At 41.5% G+C, this 24,036-nt stretch overlaps 1 protein-coding gene across 3 annotated transcripts in view; it reads right to left on the bottom strand.

Moving 5' to 3' along the window:
* Positions 1-24,036, bottom strand: part of CEMIP2 (cell migration inducing hyaluronidase 2) — an 81,271-nt gene that overhangs the window by 4,955 nt on the left and 52,280 nt on the right. For all 3 annotated transcript variants that reach the window (XM_055311069.1, XM_055311068.1, XM_055311070.1), the window contains exons 16-22: positions 21,946-22,123; positions 19,115-19,330; positions 15,876-16,084; positions 8,929-9,111; positions 6,412-6,631; positions 3,457-3,555; positions 189-343 (exon numbers count right to left, since the gene is read on the bottom strand). In XM_055311069.1, the coding sequence (XP_055167044.1) occupies positions 189-343; positions 3,457-3,555; positions 6,412-6,631; positions 8,929-9,111; positions 15,876-16,084; positions 19,115-19,330; positions 21,946-22,123 (1,260 nt within the window). The remainder of the gene's footprint in view (positions 1-188; positions 344-3,456; positions 3,556-6,411; positions 6,632-8,928; positions 9,112-15,875; positions 16,085-19,114; positions 19,331-21,945; positions 22,124-24,036) is intronic.

The raw sequence follows: 24,036 nt of genomic DNA, 5'->3' as shown, positions 1-24,036 counted from the left end.
CACTGATCTGTAATAATTCCGTTTAGACCACATGGGCGTCAGTGTGAGAGCAGGAAGGCATGAACATCTTCTCAACAGCCCTGAGGGCCCGTGAGGTAGAAGGGTGGAAAGACAAACCAAAGCTCAGAGTTAACCAGGCACCATCTGGTCAGGCAGCTTGTCCCTCTTACCGAGCAAGCGTCACCTACCTTGGAGGGATGCCTGTTCTCAAATACCCTTCCATGCGACTGATGTCACCAAGAGAGAAGACCTTTCTTTCCGTCAACCGGAAGGGAACACTGCAGGCATCCACGAGAAGGAGAAGAACACCCGCACTTTGGATGGTAAAGTCGGTTCCATTGACCTGAGAATAGAGAAACGTCTGCTGTCACCACCACTTCATGTCTCCAGGATGACTCCTCTTCCCAGCCCTTCCCTCTGTCTTCTAAACCCATGAATCAAATGATAGTTCCAGGATTCAAACTGCAGAATCCAGTTACTCTTTCTCCACCAACACCTGGAACTCTGCCAGCCTTCTCATAGCTCTGCCTTGATTGGTCTTTACTGTTTGCACTGGTTCTCTGAGCAAGGCACAGCAGCCCACGCTTGAGCAGTGTGACTCTGACTCTCGCTGCAGCCTGAAGGGCTTCATTCCTATACACTCCCTCCCTGGGATCCAAAAAAAAAAGAGGTTTTCCCTGAAAAAAAAAAATAATAAAATGTGTACAATTATAAACTATGCTAAAAGCTAATAAAGAAGAAATGCTATCACCACTACACTTGTCCTTGTTTGGGGAATTTATATTTAAATTTTTTAAAGGTTTTATTTATTCATTTGAGAGAAAAAGAGATAAAGAACAAGTGAGAAGGAGGGAAGGGCAGAGGGACAAACAGATTCCCTACTGAGCAGGGAGCCCAATGCAGGACTCGATCCCAGGACTCCCAAGATCACGACCTTAGCTGAAGTCAGAGGTCCAATTGACTGAGCCACCCCAGGTGGATGGATATATTCCTTCTCTTTATTTTTAAAAATCTGAATACTTAAAACTGAGAAATTTGAGAAAAAATATATAATGATCCTCAACACATTTAAACTCTTCTCTTGAAAAGAATCCGCTAAAACCTACTGCTTAAAGAAAATACAAAAGTTTCCATAAAGACTAAAGAAACGCCAGGCAGCCCAGGTGGCTCAGTGGTTTAGCGCCGCCTTCGGTCCAGGTCGTGATCCTGGAGTCCCGGGATCCAGTCCCATGTCGGGCATGGGACTGCATGGAGCCTGCTTCTCCCTCTGCCTGTGTCTCTGCCTCTCTCTCTGTGTCTCTCATGAATAAATAAATAAAAATCTTAAAAAAAAAAAAAAAGACTAAAGAAACGCCAATTCCTAGCAAAGACTCTTTAGGCAATGCATGAGTAACATATTGGAGTTAAGTACAGTAAAACAAGGTTCTGTAAATTTTCTGGGGTCCCGAGCACCCAGTGTGCAGCAATGGAGTTAAAAAAGTGTCTTCAGACACTGGAACAGAGCCTGCCTGAGATTTTTTGGGCAAAATAATATCTTCTTGAATTGCTTAGTGAAGTTAGTAGAGCAGAGAGGCTCAGTATCCACTTGCTTTCCTTAAGCAAATGACTCCTGCCAGACACCATGTCTACAGGCTGGGATCAGGTTCTCCATGCAGCCAACAGTATTGAGACGCTGAGGTAACAAATTTTATGCCAAAAAAATTACATCACGAACAAACTACCAAATGAACAGTTGCTAACAGAGGGCAACAGACATAATATATAGTTGGGAAATCTTTGAGCTACATTTAAATAGAGGTATCCTTTTTTCTTTCTTTCTTCTTTCTTTCTTTCTTTCTTTCTCTTTCTTCTTTCTTTCTCTCTCTTTCTTTCTTTCTTTTTAATTTTGTGTGTGTGTGCTCACAAGATCCATCTGCTTAACAAAGTTTAAGTGTACCATACATAATTGTTGACTATAGGGACAACGTTGTAGAGCAGATCTGGAGAGCTTATTCATCATAACTCATCTGAAACTATTTGCCTATTGATCAATAACATCTCATTTCACACCCCCCACCCCCAACCCCCAAACAGAGATACTTTTAATTCAGAGTTGTTAAAAAGTTCTTATTTCAGAGTTCAATCCTGGAAATGGATGGTGGTAATATTTCCACAGCAATATGAAAGTACTTTATGCTACTGAACTATGCACTTAGAAATGGTTAAGACGGGGATGCCTGGGTGGCTCAGTCCTTTAGCATCTGTCTTTGGCTCAGGTCCTGATCCTGGGGTCCCCATATGCAGCCTACTTCTCCCTCTGCCTATGTCTCTGCCTTTCTCTGTGTGTCTCTTGTTAATAAATAAAATATTGTTTTTAAAAAAGGTTAAGACAATGAATCTTATGTATATTTTAACACAATAAAAGAAATTGGGAAAGAAAAAAAAGAGTAAGATATAATTTTGTCCATACATGTGGCTTTGTGATTGTACTACCCACCACTTTAAAACACTGAACTCCTATGGTTGGAGGATGGGTCAAACAGGTGAAGGGGATTAGGAGGAACAAACTTCCAGTTATTAAATAAATAAGTCACAGGGAGGGAAAGTAGAGCAGAGGGAACAGAATTAATAATGTTGTAATAACTTTGGTGACAGATGGTGACTATATGTACCATGGTGAGCAATTTATAATGTGCATAGATGTCAAATCAGTATGTGTTATGCCTGAAACTAATACTGTATTGGATATCAGTTATATTTCAGTTACAAAAAAAATAAAAAAACAAAAAACAAAATAAAACAAAACAAAAAATGAGCTCTTTAAGGATTACACACGAGCGGCACCTGGGTGGCTCAGCTGCTTAAGCATCTGCCTTTGGCTCAGGTCATGACCCCAGAGTCCTGGGATCGAGCCTCATGTCAGGGTCCCTGCTCAGCTGGGAGTCTGCTTCTCCCTTTCCCCCTGCTTGTGCTCTTTCTCTCTCTCTTTCTCTCAAATAAATAAAGTCTTTTAAGAAATAAAAATAAAGAGATCCCGTGAGACTAGGACCAGGCCCAGGCTGGATATTAGATGGCTAGATACCTGCCACCCCAAGAGCTCTTTATATGATGGCACTCAAGTCAACCTGATTTTGGACAGATCTCATGTCAAGAGCTGGTTACCACTGGCTAGCATGGTCTTTAGCCCAAATTCTAAGTGTTCACAGTGAGGCTCAGGCCTACACTTCCCATAAACCCACCTAGAACAGATGACTAACACTTCGTGAATGAATTTTAACATTCATCAATAAACACAATCTAGTGAGAAAAAAGACTTAATAGATTGAACTTATTCAAAAATGTAAATGTTTGGGAGGTATTTATACCTCTATTATATTGCTTGTCACCAAGTGACTGTTGCCAGAGATAATTCATGTCACTGGGATGAAACAATAAAAGTGAGAAACTGAGGCAGGGTACACTCCAGATGGTACTTACAGAGATAACAGACAGGTCTCCACGCTGAGTCTCGGCTTTACTGGGTGACTGGAATTGCACGGGGAGGTAGTTTTTATGAGGATCACTAGTAAACACCACCTACACCGGGAAGAAGTTCCATATTTATGTCAACCACATCTTCCTTCAAAAGGGCCTCAAAATCAACTCAATTATATCAAACCCAAAGGTGATTTTTCCTCCCTGTGAACTTTTTATATAGATCAGATGTCCTAGAGTTCCACCTTTTGATTCAGACTTAACACAAGTAGTGTATGCTCCTCATTTTCTGGAATAATCCCAGTCTCAAATAGCTGTAACCTTGTTATTAAAATCAATTCCGCAAATGACTAATTAAATGTGCTTCACACTTAGATCTTTGTCCTTTTCAGGTCCTCTTCGGACCAGTTATCTTAAATTGGAACTCAGTCACTCCAGACTAAGAGAAGGACAGAGGACAAAGATTACACTGTTCAAAACCTTGTAGCAGGTTTTACATCACTAGGCTAAATTTCTCTACCTGATTTGCAATGTGTCCCACAAATCAATCCACACCTTACATGGAGGCCCCTAATCCCACTGTTCTACCACCTTCTGCAGGCAGAGCAGCTAAACCTGCTTTCCCCCAAATGCTCCCCTTTCCCACCACTCTGCCTTTGCATATGCTGTTCCCTCCCTTGCTTCCTTCTACTCCTTGAAATCACTCCCAGCCTCCAAATCCCACATTCCATCTTTCACCTCCACCATAAAGGCCTTTTGCTCATTCAAAAGCAGGCCTAGGGGATCGCTGGGTGGCTCAGTGGTTGAGCATCTGCCTTGGGCCCAGGGCGTGATCCGGGATCAAGTCCCACATCAGGCTCCCTGCATGGAGCCTGCTTCTCCCTCTGCCTATGTCTCTGCTTCTCTTTCTGTGTCTCTCATGAATAAATAAATAAAATCTTAAAAAAAAAAAAAAGCAGGCCTAACTCACACAATTCAGCACTTAAAGTACATATCCTCATGAATGGATGTCAACAACTTCATTCCAAGGGCAAGCAATCATCATTCAAAAGCTCAGATGTTTCTTTGAATCTCAGATTTGGAGTCAAAAGTTTGTGTGAACTTTCCTACTTACTCCTCACATACATGTGTTTGTTTTTGGTATTTAAAACAAACTCACTCCTTTTCCCAATTTCCAAGTAAAAGTGAGGTTCCCAAATGCCTCAAGTACTTTGCAACTGTGCCCAGTCAGTAATCAATACATTTTTTAAAAAATAAATTCTGATCCATGTTTCAAGCACCAAAAAAACAAGAAATGCTAAACATTCAAGTATGGAACCATTTAAAAAGATAGGCTTAGGATATTTCCAATGATGAGTATTTTTATAAATTATAATGTTACAATTATTATAACAAATTACATAATCGTCTCTGTAATTTTAGCAAATTCAGCTTAAGAATTAGGATGGAGAATTTACTGCCCCACAAAGATTATCTAAAAGCATCACGTTAGGGGGCACTTGGGTGGCTAAGTTGGTTAAGCATCTGATCCTTGATTTCAGCTCAGGTCACAATCTCAAGGGTTGTGAGACCAAACCCCAAACAATAGGCTCTGTGCTGGACATAGAATCCCTCTTCCCCAGAAAATAAAAATAAATAAAATAATAAATAAGTATCACTTTATCACTTTAATAGTTAAGATATTACATGGAACATGCAAGGATCTATATAAATTTCTTCATGTACATGGTTGGCTTGGTTGGTGGATGGGATGGTTGACTGGTGGGTTGGTGGGTTGGTTTTAGTTGAGTTGGAAAACAGAATGGCACAGGGATACAAAAAACTGAAACTGTGGATAGTGAACTGCCACTGAAAAAATGCTTATGTATCCTAACAGAAGAAATAAATTCATGTTCCTCTTCCTGCTCTTACTGCCACCAATAGGCAAAAACAAATGAGAAACATTTTTGATTCAGTAGGACTGGCGTGGAGCCAAAAATTCTAATAGTTCATGAGTTCCCAGGTGATGTTGATGCTGTTGGTCTGGGACCACACTTTGAGAACCATTTCGCTTAACCCATATTTGTTTGTGTAAAGGTTAAATATAAATTAGAGCAGCATTTACTCTATATTTCTTTTTCACTTAGAGTTGGCCTGACATCCTTTGAAAACCCCATGCCCAATTTGAGCTCATATTTTGGATTTATTTTCATTGACACGTTTTCTTAAGATCTGGAGGGAGACTTTATAATTAAGACTATGTCAGGAGAAACACTTCACTTCTAGCCACACAGTTAGTCTGTACTTTTAATTACAGGTAAATATAACAGCACATGCTTCAAACTTAACGGTAGCTTTCCACTTTAAAAGGGAGGGGGACAATTTTCATATGTTGCATTTTTAAAAAATATTTATTTATTTTTAGTGGAGGAGGGGCAGAGGGAAAGAGAGAGAGAACCTCAAGCAGACTCCCTGCTGAGTATGGAGCCTGACTCAAGGCTCCATCCCAGGACCCTGAGATCATGACCTGAGCCAAAATCAAGAGTCATGCACTTAACCAACTGAGCCACCCATATATGAGTTGCATTTTTGGAAGAGAAATTTTATAGTCCTCAACAAAACAAAGCATTTGTGGTACATCACTGACATATAAACCCAAAGGCAATAATATCCTAACAGAATCACCCTGGAGGGGAAGAGAAAAAAGATGAAGGCCAAGAAGTCTATAGTCATCCAGGATTAACTTATGTATCACAGAGATAAGATACTTTTATCACAAATTTGGACTAGTTTGCTTCTTATGACTATCAGATTCTAGAAGGGGCCAAAATTTAGGAGAAATCATGCAGTATTTGTAACTTGGCAATACAGATGTTTCAAAGAAAAATGTTCCCATTGCCAAAACAAACAAACAAACAAAATTAAAAAGTGCTTTTGATTCTTTCTCCTACCCACAGTCGTCCCCTCTTCCTCAATTACCTGGCGGGTTCCACAGCCTTGACAGAGCCGGGTGAGCACAGATGGCATGCGCTTGAGTGCCGACGGCTTCCTGTAATACTGGGGGTACGCTCTGGCCATGCAGTTACTGATATCTTTTGAGTCTGTTGCTGCCTGGATCTTGACTCTTTCGCATCCCTGAGATGAACAGTAACTGTGGCCATCCCTGTGGCTTTTGGCTTTGAGATACAAAAACAGCAACCTGAATGGAAACAAATCAATCCATGGGATGTTAGACGGACTCCCATAAACTCACAAAATTCCTCACATTGGCTCACAGCCCAAAGGGCTATTTCTCTAATAAAGTAACTTTTCCTTAAAAGAAAACAAATTCTAAAACTAATAAAGCTGTTCCTCTTTCCTTTCTATCCTCCTAGGGTCCTAAGTCAAATGCCATACTGCTTTCAGAAAATATTTTGATAACCCGATTCAGCTGTTCTGGAGCATATCAAAGTTAATTTCTGGAGTGAATTACTTCAATAGGTAATTTGGGAGGATGGACTTTGGTTTGTTTCAAAACTTCCTTGGAAATTTTTAGACTTGTGTTGAGTTTGGGATTTCATAAATTAGTGTGTGGGTTTTTTTTTGTTTTGTTTTGTTTTAAATCATTTTCGTTTAAGGCATACATTTGAAATTCATAAAAATAGCAACTGTGACTTGCTTGACTGAGGCCAAGATATGGTCTCACATCAATTGCTGTGATGTTTACTAAGAGCAGATGGGCCTGAAGTCCTTCTGTCTGTACTTTGGCCAACATCAAGGGAAAAGAACAGACCCGCCCACTCTGAATTATCCTCCTGCTGCCAAGATGAATGTAAAAGTAACTTCCAGGCAAGAGTCCAACATCTGTCAGCAAACGTAGTCTTTCTGAACCAAAGGAAGTCAAGATTATAAAGCATTTGATCAAATGTGATTGATTACTATAGATCAAGAATTCATATTTTAATATGAAGTCAATGAACAATGGGAAGTTACAGTTAGGAGTAAAAGTAAGCCACTGTCCTAACATCAATACTTTAACATACATAAAGGAAGGAATGAGAAGGGATAAGAGGGACGTGGTTAGGCCTGGGCCTTTTGATATTAAATAATTAAAAATCATCAAAACAAACAGAATTAAAAAGAATTAAAGCCTTGAAGGCCAATGGATTCTAAAAAACAGCAGAATGAAAAAAATTATTTCCCAGCTAATCATTCATGATCCCCAGACCATCCTCACAAATTTGGGTGTTCAATTTATTTTTGTGGAAAAGCAAACGGGGAATGTGGACATTCTGTCATCTGTAGAGTAAAAGTCCAAGCAGGTTGTTTTAAGTCTTACTAGAAATTGAAAATCAGTGACAATTACAGTAAGAAAAGATTTGAGCTGGTCACACAGGCTGCTGGAGGAGCCCTGGAGGGCAAAGGAGCTGCATCTTATTCAAAAACTAATGAGACCCTCGACTGAACCCCAACCTCAAGCCTCAAACCTGCCACCCTTCTCCCCATTCTGAACCACTGTCTTTCCCCAAACATGCCATGCCATGTTCTTCCATGCCTTCATGCATCTATCTACACCGCTCCTGGGGACACATTCCCCCTTTCTTCTACTATCTCCTCCTACCCATTCCGCAGGAGTTAGCCCCCGTGTCACCCCCTTGGGATGTCACGGATCACCCTAGGCTGAGCTTCCAGGTACCTCAAAAGGCGCAATGAATATTCCACTGTAGGAATTACAGCTTTGAAACCTCTAGCTCTCTAATCACTTGCCTTAGAAGCCTACATCCCTCAATGGACTGCGAATTTGCAGAAGAAATGGGTCTTATTTACATCAGTATCTTTACAGTACCTAGACGATGGCATGTGAAAGGAATGTCAGCTTAAGAAATGGATACTGGAGGAGCATGCTATTTGCTGGAAGAATAGAGGAGATTGAGCCTACCATCACCCAAAGGCTGAGAGACTGTAACTGGATAAAAGCAGACAAAGCCAACAGGACCCCGGGTGAACAGGATTAGAATTAAAAAGTGGAAAGACGCAGCCTAGAGAAAGTTGAAAGCAAATATGCCATGGTTACACAGTGGTTTGGTTTTTTTTTTTTTTTTTTAAGTCAAGGTCAGCTTGAGGGATCACCTTAAAGGGAGGGGGTAACAATGAGCTTTCCCTGAAATATTAACTATATCACATGTAAATAATCATTTTAAGGATGGTCATAGAAAAAAAATTATTTTAATTTTCAATTGGGCCTACTGGTTCTTCATTGACAAGGATAATCTCTCTCCAAATTGCCTTAATAGGTACATGGCAAACATCTTCATTCGATTCCTGCTGCCAACTATAATTACGAGTCATTCTACGTCTCTAAACCTCTAATAGTGATGAACAGAGAATTACCCACATCAGCTGATCTTCTAAACAGCCATCCCATCACAACCTATTCTTAGTTAGGCTGAAGAACTAGTAATTTCACCATTAAAGAAAAATGGCAATAATTCTCATTCACTGGTTGCACCCAATTACCCCGTGCTGGAGTCAAAATAGAATTTCCTCTCAGACTGCTTCCTCTGCAATTCTTCCAATGAATGCACAGGCTCATATTCTTCCATTTTGGATAATGAGCCATTATGGCGCTGTAAAAAGCCAAAGGTAACCTGAAAACTTGTGTTTGATGGATAGCAGAGGCCAACTCGAATCCAGTCATTCCTATAAAGGAGAGACAATAAAACAATGAATTCACACTTGAGCCTATATACTTTGAGTACTATAGCGTATGTAAATTTCAGCCAGGATTTTTCTCTTCCTTCAAAATCCCCCGCTTCTATATGTTCCCCCAAACTTCTCTTTAAAAATATATATATATTTTATTTATTTATTCATGAGAGACACACACAGAGAGCAGCAGAGACACAAGCAGAGAAAGAAGCAGGCTCCATGCAGGGAGCCCGATGTGGAACTTGATCTCGGGTCTCCAGGATCACGCCCTGAGCCGAAGGCAGACGCTTAACCATTGAGCCACCCAGGCGTCCCTCCGCCAATATATTTACAATTGTCTGGCTTACAAAAGTGGCTTGGTCTCAACAGGATTTCAGAGAATGTGAACAGAAGTTGGAAAAAATGTACTTTAGACACTGCAAGAGGATCATAAAATCAAGTGAGATGGCTGGGAATGGCATATACAAAAATGGAAGAAACACTAATAGCCCAACAGTGTGAGTGACACTGGTAAAATCTTCCCAAAGAATTTTTTTTTATTTTATTGATTTATTTTTTAAGTAATCTCTACAGCCAATCTGGAGCTCAAATTCACACCCCTGAGATCAGGAGTCACGTACTCTACTGACTGAGCCAGCCAGGGTCCCTTCAAAGAATTTTTTTGTTCATAAATATATTTTTCTTTTTATTTTTGCAGTAGGATAAACACTTTGTGGTAAAACTGCTGGATATTTTCAAAGCTTTTAATGCATATTACCAAATTGCTGTGGGTTTTTTTTTTCCTTACATAACATCCTGTCTTTATTTTAAGATTTTTTTAAAAAACTTATTCATTTGAGAGAAAGAGAGAGAGAGAGCACAAGCAGGAGGAGGGACATGGGGAGAGGGAAAAGCAGGGACTTTTTCCGCTGAGCAGGGAGCCTGATGCGAGGCTCAATCCCAGGACCCTAAGACCATGACCTGAGCCAAAGGTAGATGCTTAAAAATCTGAGCTACCCAGATACCCCATATCCTGACTTTAGATATAGAATCAACACTTTCTGGAAACCATTAAAAACATTTCTCCTTTTTAAATCATTTGCTGTTGGGAGCATTTTTAAAGTTTCATAAAGTATACATACACAAAATTTACCTTTTTATCCATTTTTAACTCCACAGTTCGTTGGCATTAAGTACATTCACAAGGTTATACAATTACCACCCCTCTTCCACAAAGTTTTTTAAAAATATGTCACAAGGCCTTAAAATTATTCATGCATGTTTTACCAGTAATCCCCACTAATGAATGACTAGAAATGTCCACCAAACATGTATATGGAAAGATGCTCTATGCAGTATCATTTATAATAGCAGAAAGGGGTATAAGAGTATAGGAAGGGCTGGCAGAAAAAAAAAAAAATCAAGCTAAGTGTTCATGGAAGGTACCTTCCATAGAAGGGACAGTCAAATAAATTGTGGCATATCTATATAATCAGAAAACACACAAGGGTGAAAAGAAGAAGAAAATATCTTTTTAATGCCTCACTTTGATTAGAGGAATTATAGATTATTTCAATTTTATTTTTTTCTGGGCAGCCTGGGTGCCTCAGTGGTTTAGCACCGCCTTCAGCCCAGGGTGTGATACTGGAGACCCTGGATCGAGTCCCACGTCGGGCTCCCTGCATGGAGCCTGCTTCTCCCTCTGCCTGTGTCTCTGCCTGTCTCTCGCTTTGTGTGTGTCTCATGAATAAATAAATAAAATCTTTTTTAAAAAAAATTTATTTTTTTCTATATTTTCTTATTTTGTTTAATGAACAAGCAGAACTTTCATTGTTTTTAAAGGGTTACTTGTAGAAGTGGCACTACGACCAAATCTATGACCTCTCTATAATCACAATTAAGTTTGGGGAAAAAAATTGTCCATCTCTTCCCCCTGCCTCTGCCCATGATGTAATTTTTACAAACCCTGAACTACTTAAGCAAGGAAAGTCTGACTGAATTTCAAAAGCCCACACAGATTTTTGAAACTTTCTGGGTTTCTGCCTTTTTTCACTTTAAAAGATTTTTACTTACTTGCTCAGTATTTGTTCAAAAGTTACAGGGGATCCTTATAGAACCCTGCATACCACTCAGTTGTAATATCTCACCTCAAACTCATAACCTGCCATATATAAATCCTTGGGTTACTGATCACTCTGACATTTCTTCTTGGTCCTCTCTGACCATTGCTTATTTCTTTCACTGCCTTCTCCGCACCTCACTCCTGGGACTGATAATACCAGACTGGCTTCTAGAAACCTCACCCTGGATACACTGTGAAGTAAGGATCAGAGGTGGGGAGATCACGTAGGACCCAGGCAAGAGATGATGATGGCTTGCACTCGGCCACAAGCAGTAAGGGTAGAAAGAAGTGGAGAGATTTAAAGACCCCTAAGGAGATAGGACCAATAGGGTTTGGCCACTGATGGGACAGGATGAAGGAAAAGGAGAGTCATTGATGAGTCCTGGGGTTTCTCCTTGGTTGACTCCGTAGGTAAGGGTGTGATTCTCCAGCAAAGGCAAAGAGACACAGCAGCAAGTATTGGAGGAATACAGTAACGGTCCAGGTTAGAGTAGGTGCTAGGGCCCTAACCTCTCAGAATAAGGGCATCCACTGATATTCACAGATCCTTGGAAGTGATCTACTTAGAGCTAAGTTCTTTTTTTTTTTTTTATAAATTAATTTTTATTTACCAACATACAGAATAACACCCAGTGCTCATCCAGTCAAGTGTACCCCTCAGTGCCCGTCTCCCATTCCCCCCACCCCCCGCCCTCCTCCCCCTCCACCACCCCTAGTTCATTTCCCAGAGTTAGAAGTCTTTATGTTCTGTCTCCCTTTCTGATATTTCTCACACATTTCTTCTCCCTTCCCTTATATTCCCTTTCACTATTATTCATATTCCCCAAATGAATGAGAACATACACTGTTTGTCCTTCTCCGGTTACTGTGGCCAAGTTCAAAAAGGGTGTTGCCTGAGTTCTCCTCTGGGATTTTGATGGAATCTTGTCTCACATTTAGATCTTTCATCTATTTTGAGTTTATCTTTGTGTATGGTGCAAGAGAGTGGTCTAGTTTCATTCTTCTGCATGTGGATGTCCAATTTTCCCAGCACCATTTATTAAAGAGACTGTCTTTCTTCCAGTGGATCGTCTTTCCTCCTTTATCGTATATTAGTTGACCATAAAGTTCAGGGTCCACTTCTGGGTTCTCTGTTCTGTTCCATTGATCTATGTGTCTGTTTTTGTGCCAGTACCACACTGTCTTGATGAACACAGCTTTGTAGTACAACCTGAAATCTGGCATTGTGATGCCCCCAGATACGGTTTTCTTTTTTAAAATTCCCCTGGCTGTTTGGGGTCTTTTCTGATTCCACACAAATCTTAAAATGATTTGTTCTAAGTCTCTGAAGAAAGTCCATGGTATTTTGATAGGGATTGCATTATACGTGTAAATTGCCCTGGGTAACATTGACATTTTCACAATATTAATTCTGCCAATCCATGAGCATGGAATATTTTTCCATCTCTTTGTGTCTTCCTCAATTTCTTTCAGAAGTGTTCTATAGTTTTTAGGGTATATTTTGAGAACCATTTGAATGGTAAATGGTTCTCCAACCTTTTATTTTCAGGTTGTAGGTGTCCTTCTGTCTAAAATGAGTCTCTTGTAGACAGCAAATAGATGGGTCCTGCTTTTTTATCCAGTCTGAAGCCCATTCACGTTCAGAGTTACTATTGACAGATATGAGTTTAGTGTCATCATGGTATCTATTTAGTCCTTGTTTTTGTGGATTGTTCCACTGAACTTCTTCTTAAAGGGGAGTTTTAAGAGTCCCCCTTAAAATTTCTTGCAGAGCTGGTTTGGAGGTCACATATTCTTTCAGTTCCTGCCTGTCTTGGAAGCTCTTTATCTCTCCTTCCATTTTGAATGAGAGCCTTGCTGGATAGAGTATTCTTGGTTGCATGTTCTTCTCATTTAGGACCCTGAATATATCCTGCCAGCCCTTTCTGGCCTGCCAGGTCTCTGTGGAGAGGTCTGCTGTTACCCTAATATTCCTCCCCATGAAAGTCAGGGACTTCTTGTCTCTTGCTGCTTTAAGGATCTTCTCTTTATCTTTGGAATTTGCAAGCTTCACTATTAAATGTCGAGGTGTTGAACGGTTTTTATTGATTTTAGGGGGGGATCTCTCTATTTCCTGGATCTGAATGCCTGTTTCCCTTCCCAGATCGGGAAAGTTTTCAGCTAGGATTTGTTCAAATACATATTCTGGCCCTCTGGCCCTTTCGGCGCCCTCGGGAACCCCAATTAAACGTAGGTTTTTCTTCCTTAGACTGTCATTTATTTGCCTTAATCTGTCTTCATGGTCCCTTAATTGATTGTCGCTTTTTTCCTCAGTTTCCCTCTTTGCCATTAACTTGTCTTCTATGTCACTCACTCGTTCTTCCACCTCGTTAACCCTCGTCGTTAGGACTTCTAGTTTGGATTGCATCTCATTCAATTGATTTTTAATTTCTGCCTGATTGGATCTAAATTCTGCAGTCATGAAGTCTCGTGAGTCCTTAATGCTTTTTTCTAGAGCCACCAGTAGCTGTATAATGGTGCTTCTGAATTGGCTTTCTGACATTGAAGTGTAATCCAGATTTTGTAACCCTGTGGGAGAGAGGGCTGTTTCTGATTCTTTCTTTTGAGTTGAGGTTTTCCTTCTAGTCATTTTGCTCAGTGCAGAGTGGCCAAAAACAAGTTGTATTGGAACACGGGGGAGTATCACTGGTCCGTCCAGCTGGTCTTCTGGGGGAGGAGCCTGCTGTGCTGATTCTCAGGTGTTAGCACTTGGGGAGCTGCTCTGCCCCTGCCTGCTGCAGGGCTCAGCGGGGGTTGTTTACCCCGTTGGGCCCCAGGAGGAACAGCCGCAGATGCTATGGCAACTCTGGAAGCCTGGATTCAGCCTCCGCAGGAACTACGGGGCTCGGGGCTCTCGGCTCTCGGCTCTCCCTCCGCTGGGCCTGGAGGCTCCGGGGCGGGGCCGCTGATGTGCTCAGCTCGGGGCAGGAGCGTCCTTGCTGTCCTGGGCCCTCCCGGCCTCTGCCTGTCCCGGGGGAGGCCGGATCCTGGGCTGTGTCCCGGCGCCCTGTGCTCCGGGGTCTGCGCTGTGGGATTCGCGCTCCCGCCCCGCAGCCCCCTCCGCGGAGCCGCTCCCGAGCCCCTCCGAGCTGCTCCGGCCCCGCCGTGCGCGCTGCAGCCCTTAGGGAGCTCGGAGCACTCCCCGGGGCGCAGGTGTCTGTTAGTGTCCCCGGGAGCCCGAGGGCATCCCCGCTCTCCTGGGTCCTGCTCCAACTCCCTGAGAGCCCCTTTCCGCCCGCCCGGGAAGGTTGGTGCAGCTCCTGCTTCTCCGGGACGGGGCTCTCCTGTCCTGGGGACACTCGCCCCGGCCTCAGCCCGGCTCCTCGCGGGGCCCCTCCCCCTCGGAGGCCTTTTGTTTCTTTATTTCTTTTTCCCCGTCTTCCTACCTTGATAGAAGCGCGGACTCTTCTCACTGTAGCATTCCAGCTGTTCTCTCTTTACATCTCAGGCCGAATTCGTAGATTTTCAGGATGGTTTGAAGGTTATCTAGGTAATTTGGTGGGGACAGGCGATTTGGGGACCCTGCTCCTAGAGCTAAGTTCTTACATGTTCTATGCCCACCTCTGTTAATTTCAAGTGGGTGTTTTAAGAGAGTTTTACAAGTCAGAGCCTTATGACCAGCTAGATGAACAGACCATTTAAATTTTTACAGTACCTATCTGAGCAGTTTTCATGGGAATCCCTTGGATTCACCATCACACACAACTAGATAGGTTACCTCTGCCTTCCAAAATAGTCTCATCCACTTTGCCAGTGTCTATCACTTCCCCTGATGCAGCCCATGCTCCTATCACACTCAACTCATCAGTCCCTGACCAGAACCAGCCCTTTCCCAATGGTATTGCTTTTGTAACAAGACTGATCACTTGGTACCACCTTCTCCGTGCAGCCTGGCCCAGCCCCGACAGGCAGCATTACTGCTCTATCCTTTGTCCACTCACAATAGCATCAGCTTGTCAATTTACTTAAAATTTTTTTCTACCTGGATAATATGAGCTCCCGAAAGGCAGGTACTTTTCTTGTTCATCTTTAGATCAGCTGGCATACAGAAAACACTTGAATAAATTCATGTAAAAATGAAGCCTTTGACTGAAAGTGATATGACTAGGACAGACCAATGAAATAGAGAAGGGACGGAAGAAAGAACTTTTCAGGCAGGGGCTGCAAGACCTGGCATTCATGCCACAACTTGTCCACTGCTTGCCTGTAGTTGACATTACTTATCAATCATGCCACTCTCTTCTGGCAGGTCTAAACTTGGCCTCAAAAATGTTTTCATCGTCTAGATAACCAAGTGCTCAGCTGGAACACCAGAAAAAACTTCCCATCTCAGATATGGGGAATTAAAGTATTCAGCAGGCGATTTTAAAACCTACTGTGAATGGCTTTCTGCACACAATACCTCGACCATAGACAAAAAGAAATGTTTCTAAAATGACAGGATTCAATCTGTAAAATTGCTTAATTCCATCAACAAAAATATACAGCCTCCACCTAAGAAGAACAAAGCACACGAAGTTGGCATTCTTTACTTGCTACAAAAGCAGTGTTATAATTTGTCTCTGTGAAATTGGTACTTGCTCAACTATTTGAAATAACAGTAATAGAGACCTACTTGTTGAAGTTTATGAGGTATAGAAAAGCAGTCCTGGGTGCTGGTCCATTCCAGTGGATGGTATAGCCCTTCTCCAGCATGATCACAGGCTGGTACTGGGGAAAGGTAGCCTTCTGGTTGATGCCCCGGAGCACCATAGGGTAGGAGGGATACTCATCTCGCGTGATGGTCATAGTCAGGTTCTGAGTGCTCCATGTCTGCACATAAACCTTAAAAGCAATTAACAATTAAAGGGAAGAAGACTCCACTACAGAGAGCCCACAGGTGGTTACCAGAGGAGAGGGTGTAGGGGAAGATGGGTAAAATAGGTGATGGGAATTAAAGAGGACACTCATCGTAATGAGCACTGAATCCTGTGTAGAATTGTTGAATTGCTATATTGTCCATCTAAAACCAATCAACACTTTAGTTAACTATACTGGAATTAAAATTAAAAACTTAAAGGGCGCCTGGGTGGCTCAATTGGTTAATTGACTACTTTCAGCTCAGGTCATGATCCTGGGGTCCTGGGATGGAGTCCCAACATCCAGCTCTCTGCTCAGCAGGGAGTCTGCTTCTCCCTTTCCCTCTGCCCCCCTCCCCCCACCCCCACTCATGTGCACGCTCTCTCTATATATATAATAAAAATCTGAAAAAAAAATTAAAAACGTGTTAAAATCTTAAAAAAAAAAAGAATTAAAGAAGAGAGAATGAAAGTTTAGATAAACTTAGCAAACATTTCCAGCACAAAGGCCAGTGCCTCTACTTCCAGAACAGAGGTTCTGTAATCTGAGCCAGACTACTCATTTAGCCAACTTCATCCTAAATTATACTTAAAACGAAGCCTACTTAAACTGAAATGGTAAAAACAGACCAAGCATTCTGCTAGCCAAGATCTTCATCATCTCTTCCACCACCACAGGCCAGCTTATTCATCAGAATATAAAACCTTTGCGGCTTATATAGCTTGTCAAAGAAATACCTCAATCTGAAGAACACACATACAAAAAATCTGTAAATCAATGTGAAAACTGATACCCTCCAGTCAAATCTGAATCTGAAAGCCTTTCTTCTAAAATAAGAGCTGGAAAATTGAAATATCTTAGAGGTTTGGCTTTCAATTTTCCATGACCTACATCAGCCCAAGAAGTCATTTTTCACTCATTCAAAAACAAAAGGTTATAAGGAACTTTGCAAAAACTGAAAACATATATTAAACAGGACAAATTTGAAAATCCTGAATTTATTCCACTGGTATTTGAGCCCCTTTCTGTGCCAAAACAAAACCTTCCCCAAATGCATCCTCCAAAAATGAACCTCAGAACAATTTCCTAAAACAAATCAGTCTCCTATAACAGAATTCTCCAGAAAGATTAAAACATTTGCCAAATACTACATTTAATTCACAGTATTTCTTTCTGTCATTTCTTTTTTTTTTTTTTTTAAGATTTATTCATGAGAGAGACAGAGACAGAGACACAGGCGGAGGGAGAAGCAGGATCCTTGTGGGGAGCCCCATGCAAGACTCGATCCCCAGACCCTGGGATCACGCCCTGAGCCAAAGGCAGACGCTCAACCGCTGAGTCACCCAGCCGTCCCTCTTCCTGTTATTTCTATAATTTTGTTTATATTAATTCTTCAATTATACAACCTGTGCGCCAGACAAGCTCCCTAAGTCTCATTCATGTTTGACTCTTTTAATATAATAATACTCTTCCTTATAGATCCCACTTAAAGATTTAAAATAAAGATAGGAAATATATATCTTAGGACTACCAATTGTCTTCCTTTAAATGTATATATTTATTAGTACTACTATGCTATAGACAATATTACAGTTACAACACATACATATTGAATTTTTAAAATACGTTAGTTTAACCTATATTTACTATTTAGGTTATATAAATAGAAAATAGATATAAAAATAGAAGTTAAAATAATATTTTCAAACTAGGTTGCTATATAACAGATTATATATAATAGCTTCTATGTAATATATAACAGGAGATAGACTGATTAATCTCTTGCCTTCTTCCAAACCAAGGAAGGATATGAGGTGACACATGTAACCTTAATTCTCCTTATATTTCCACCTTTCTTCCTGAGCCCCTTTAAACCTTGGGTTAGCAAAGAGCTTAAAATATATTTATAAATAGCCAATTATTATTCTATCTTGAGATCCAAGTGCTTCTACCTTTCACCTAAAAACATACAGTTGTATATATTACCTAAGTAACAATGGACTGCAGATCTGGGCTACCAGCCCACTTCCCAAAGCCTCAGAGAACATTTCTGACCTGTGGTCCTACCATTCCCAGAACCTCTTAGGAAGTACTGGATGACTTACTTCCTTCTCCTTCCTCCAACAAAAAATTGAATTACTACTCTGCTTTGTAAGCTAGGAGGATTAGGTTCACATTCTTGAATACGTAGAAAATCCACAGGGTCAATGAACACATTTCTAATAATTTTGATAGTTTATCTTAGTTTTGGCAGACAATTCTGATAAGAATAACATGAGAGGCGCCTGGGTGGCTCAGTCGTTGTGTTTGCCTTTGGCTCAGGGTGTGATCCTGGGGTCCTGGGATCGAGTCGCATCAGGCTCCCCAAAGACAACCTGCTTCTCCCTCTGCCTATGTCTCTGTCTCTCATAAATAAAGAATCTTAAAAAGAATAAAATGAAAGGAAAAAAGAAATTACATTTTAAATCACATTCTTTTCTTCTCCACTAGATTTAATTCCCCATTTTTTTCCTTGTCTTTCCCAGAACTCAGACAAGAATAACATTTTTTTTCCTTATGGGAACGAGAAGTCCCACAACAAAGAAGCTAATATTCCTTTAAAATAAGCCAAGAAACTCCCCCCAATCTTTATCCCTCTAATTCCCTAATTTAGTAGAGATTATGACCCTGGAAGCAAAGAATAAGTCTCCCTCTCAGTGGGCACAGCTGTAGCATGGCAAGAAACACCTAAGACTTAGGAAATAGGGGTCTCACCCCAACTACATCCCAACCATAAGTAACCCAGGGCAAATTGTCCTACCACTTTCTATTTGTTTAATTGGTTTGGAGCAGGAGAACTTTAAATAAAACTCTAGGAGTCCATGATTCCTAATACATTTTTTTTTCTTTTTTCCTAAAGACAAATCATGCATTGGAAAGTATCAATCATGCTGAAGAGCAGAAGAGTACTCCTCATGGAAGGAGAGCTGTTAGGAGCTGGTTCGGAATCAGGCATCATAATGCATTCTGGCCTACCTGGGCATAGCTCCCGCTGCAGACCACTGCATTCCATTTGGTAATGTTTACACAGCTTGGGTGGCGAATCAGGTAGTTGTCAATTCTTCCCACATAAGCATCCTTGTATCCTGTCACAGAGCCATCAACATCGTGGAATATGGAGTTCTTATCACCATCCAGCTCACAATCTTCAAACCAGGGGCCAGGCTTTCCAAAGAAGACATTCAAAGAGACCTGCCAGCAGTGAGAAGCCAGGACATCACAAAATGAAGCCTTCTACCATCCTGGCCAGAGTTCCCTGAAAGGATCCAAGTGCATTACAACTGCTTTAAGGTTAAAGCAGTTCTGAGTCACAGTTCATGGCTGTCAACTACGGTACCCAGTTAATCACAGTTTTCAATTCATTATGACATGGCTGGGCAAAACAAAATGAAAAAGCCTGTGGAGTTCAAGTAGCAAATGTTGAAAACATATTTGGTGTTTTCTTTTTTTTTTCCATTTAAAAACTATTACCAGCTCTCTCTCCAGACAGAACTAACTATGGCCAGAGAATCAGAACAGTTGTGTGAAGGGGAAATATGCAGTCAGACATACTCATTAAAAATTGTAAACTTTACACATAAGACATGTGTATTTCCCTGTATGCAAATTATACCTCAATTAAATAAAAATCTATCATAAATTCTATCTTCTGAGGTAGTTCATCATTTTACTTCACTCAAAATGCTTTAGTCACTTGTTCATTTGACTCACCCCCCGACACCCCCTACCCACACCAAAAAACAAGTATAGTTGCAAACGAAAACACTGTCCAGGTGTTGCTTTGGCATGCTGGGTGACCACTGACCTAACTAGAATATGCTGCAAAGTGTATGTTACTTTCTCCTTAACACAGACCAAATCCAGGACACCTGGATAGCTCAGTGGTTGAGTGTCTGCCTTTGGCTCAGGGTGTAATCCCTGCAGGGAGCCTGCTTCCCCCTCTGCCTCTCTTTCATAAATAAAAATTCATGAGAGACAGAGAGGGGGGGGGGGGTGGGGGGGGCAAAGACATAGGCAGAAGAAGAAGCTCCCTACAGGAAGCCTGCTTCCCCCTCTGCCTCTCTCTCATAAATAAAAATTCATGAGAGACACAGAGAGAGAGAGAGAGGCAAAGACATAGGCAGAAGAAGCAGCTCCCTGCAGGGAGCCTGATGCGGGACTCAATCCCAGGACCCCGGGATTACACCCTGAGCCAAAGGCAGACACTCAACCACTGAGCTACCCAGGCATCCCATAAATAAACAAAATCTTAAAAAAAAAAAAAAAAAAAAAAGACCAAACCCAGCTCAGTAATTTTCATGTCAGGTAGAGTTAATTTAAGGCTTTTATTAAACACATAGCACACAGCTGCAGAGCAGGCCGCAGGTGACATGTTTTACAGTCTTTAGCTGCTTCCTATTAGTGGTAAATTATTCACGCCAAACAAGGTGTTTAGACACAACTCTCATATGTTTTAAAATCAACTGATCATCTAAGTGATAGGCAATCCAATGAATTATCAGTGATGTTTGGGACAAGTGGCTCTAGGTTCTTAGTTGTTGGCTTTTTTTCCCCCCCATTTCCCTTATAGCATCTATGGTTAAATCCAAGAATAGTTGAGAGCATATTTCCCACCTTTTAAGGCAGAATGAAATTTCCTTCACAGACTGTTCCCAGGGCATCAGCACCATCAGATCAGACTCCAGTTTGATGACTGCTACACTTGAACAGCACAGATGCTAGAACTCAGGAACTCCACCACCAATGTTCACCCAATGAATTGTTTTTCAGAACAACTACGCAGTCACTAGAACTCCATGTATGAAGAGGTCTGTGTGGGCAGCAAGTAAAGACCCAACCTCCACACTGGAAAGCTGATCCAAGGACCGCCCTATTAATTTTTGTGGGAAGCTATCTGCTAGTGTAGCCCTCCCTCTTCCCCTGGAGTCATAGGACCTAAAAGAGAACCAGCCAACGTGGTTGGCATCCCGAATTGCACCTATGCTTCTGTTTCATGCCTTAGCCATTCTGGAAAACCAGATACAGACCTTGGTAAACTAACCCATGTTCTATTTTAAACCAGGCAACTGCAGAGTCTGCCTGTGGACATCAATGAGAGAAGTATAGGCCATTTTCCAGTTGTAGCCACCTGTGTGTGTGAGTGGCGAGAGACGGCCTGAGACTCAATCTCCCCATCCCACTGTCATCTTGGAATAGGTAAGATGGTGGAGGTGGGGTATGAATCAGACTGTCCTGTGTGCTCAGAGAACAGAGGGCACTGATGAAACCACTAAGACAACTATTTCTGTGGCCCACTATACTGTAAACAATTACTTCTCAGTCTTCTCTGCAGTCTTCATAAAAACCTTCCAACAGTTTTTATCTGCATCTGTCTTACACCACCCCAATATTCCTCTTCTTTCCCATCCTTTTATCCTCTGGCTCCCCAGAAGAATAAGCCCTGAACAAGTAAACTACCAAGCAGAACTCAAATCTCTTCAGATTATTACAATGAACTTCTCCAAATTCTATGTTCTGCTGTTCCTCTGAAACACTACCATCCCCATGCCCCTGTCATCACTCCAAGTCATTGTCCCTTTTGAGCTATCACTTGAATGTCAAAAATACCTCAGGTCACATGAGACTACTGTTCTCACCTTGAACCCAATAGGACAATGTGCATGGAATTATGAGTCTCTTTTGCATATACTTCTCCTCCTAGTTGTCAAGACTCAGTATGAATACTTTGTGTTCTTGTCTTTGGGAATATGCTAGCCCTCCTCCTCCCGCCATGGTCACCACGTGGGTACTGTTAAGGACATACTTACATGTGGACCAAACTTCACGAGGGAGATGTTATTCCTGGGAGTTATCTGCCACGGATTCTTCATAAGGAAGCCAATAGCACTGGTGTACCTATCTGGAGTTGGCACATATTTTTTGAAAGTACACCTGGTTAGATGAATGGGCCCATCATAAATCTGAAAGCCTCTGATTGGGAACGTCCTGTTGAAATACAAGATTTTGTTTAATGCACATGGGCCATCCCTGTACTGGCATTCTCTTACAGATTTGTTTTATAAACACTATTAACTATCTCGGCCACACTAAGCACAATTCTAGGATCCAGTGGTACCAAGAGAAGATCCCTGATCAAATGAAACATACACCGCAGTGGGAAAGGCAAACAGAATAACAAGATAATTTCAGAGAGCAGGTGTGCAGGCAGTGAGACACGGTACTACAACAGACCAGGTGAGACGTGCTGCTTTGGACAGAATGGAGGCCTCTCTGAAGAGGTGACTTTGCTTCCTTGAATCAACCCAGTTATGACCTTTCATTTGGGAACTCATATACTTTAGTTTTGGTTCCAAAATCTTTGGCAGGCAGGAGAACAAAAGATAAATCTGTACTTTCACAGAGAGGATCTCCTTCAAGCCACTAAATGATAGTATTAAGATGAAATGATACACTTAAAAGTATAAAAGTGTAAATCCTCAAGGCTTACTATGTTAAAGGGGCTGGCTGGATTGAGAAATTCAGTTTATTCACCTTGCTCCTTTCTGTTCAAACACAAACCCCTTAACCTACTAATCATATATCATTAATCATAATTAAGGTACAAACCCCATAATATTCTGGATCTCTTAGGTTTCTACCCTGTTAAATTCTTTAATGGCACTGCAGAGGATTTCTATAGCAACTTTAGTTTACAACTTGGCGGTGTTTTATAGTAAAAGCATACATGCTAGCAAGATAATGAAATAGCTTGGTTAAAAAATCTATGCATCTTGATGTATTTCTTTTTTTATTTTGTAAAGATTTTATTTATTCATTTGACACAAAGCGAGGACAAGCAGGGAGAGACAGGCAGAGGGAGAAGCAGGCTCCCAGGTGAGCAGGGAGCCCGATGTGGGACTTGATCTCAGGACCCCAGGATCATGAACTGAGTGGAAGGCAGACACTTAACAGACTGAGCTAACCAGGCACTTGCATCTTGAAGTATATCTAAGGATAAATCCCAAAATGGTTCTGTCTCACAGAAAAAGTAGTCAAGACACAGTAAAATAAAAGCTGGATCCATTGACCAGTGAGGAATCTTTGGGAAATCTTCCTTTGCAAAGAAGCAACAAGCATTTTGAAATAAAACTGGAGGCCAGGGCAGCCCAAGTGGCTCAGGGGTTTAGTGCCGCCTTCAGCCTAGGGCATGATCCTGGAGATCCAGGATCGAGTCCCACATCGGGCTCCCTGCGTGGGGCCTGCTTCTCCCTCTGCCTGTGCCTGTGTCTCTGCCTCTCTCTCATTCTCAAATAAATAAATAAATCTATCTTAAAAAAAATTGGAGGCCACATAATGTATGTATACATTTGTCAAATCAGAATTTTGTACACCTGAAACATAATATTGTAAATCACTTATGCTTCAGTAAAAAGAGAGAGAGAGAGAGAGAGAGAGAGAGAGAAAAGAAAAAGAAGAAAAAAAAAAAACTGGAGGCCAATGTAAAAAGAATGGAGCTGGCCACCATGATACTGCTGCCACATGCCAACCAACACAGTTTTCATGACACATTAGACAAGACAACTGCAGCTTCACTGTGACAGGCACAGTGTTGAGGGCAAACTAACAGGGTTTGAATCCCACCTCAGCTCTTTTTAATAAACTCCTCATTTAGAAAGGAGGATAATGACAGTATCCACCTCACTGGACTTTGCAAGGATTAAGCAGAGAATAAAGTATTCAGAACAGGGCCTGACACATCATCAGCATCTAATAAATGTTAGCTATTAAAAATCCATAAAGTTTCTTTCCCAGTGGCTTCCACAGTCTGACTAGCAGGACGGCTACACAGAGCGTAGCTTATAATAGCGTTCAAGATTTCCCAACACCACGCTCACTCTCTGCCAGAAGCTAGTAAAGCC

This window comes from Nyctereutes procyonoides, unplaced genomic scaffold (assembly GCF_905146905.1).
Source record: "Nyctereutes procyonoides isolate TBG_1078 unplaced genomic scaffold, NYPRO_anot_genome, whole genome shotgun sequence".
In the NCBI taxonomy this organism is placed as follows: domain Eukaryota; kingdom Metazoa; phylum Chordata; class Mammalia; order Carnivora; family Canidae; genus Nyctereutes; species Nyctereutes procyonoides.
This window is presented reverse-complemented; position numbering and strand designations above follow the sequence as displayed.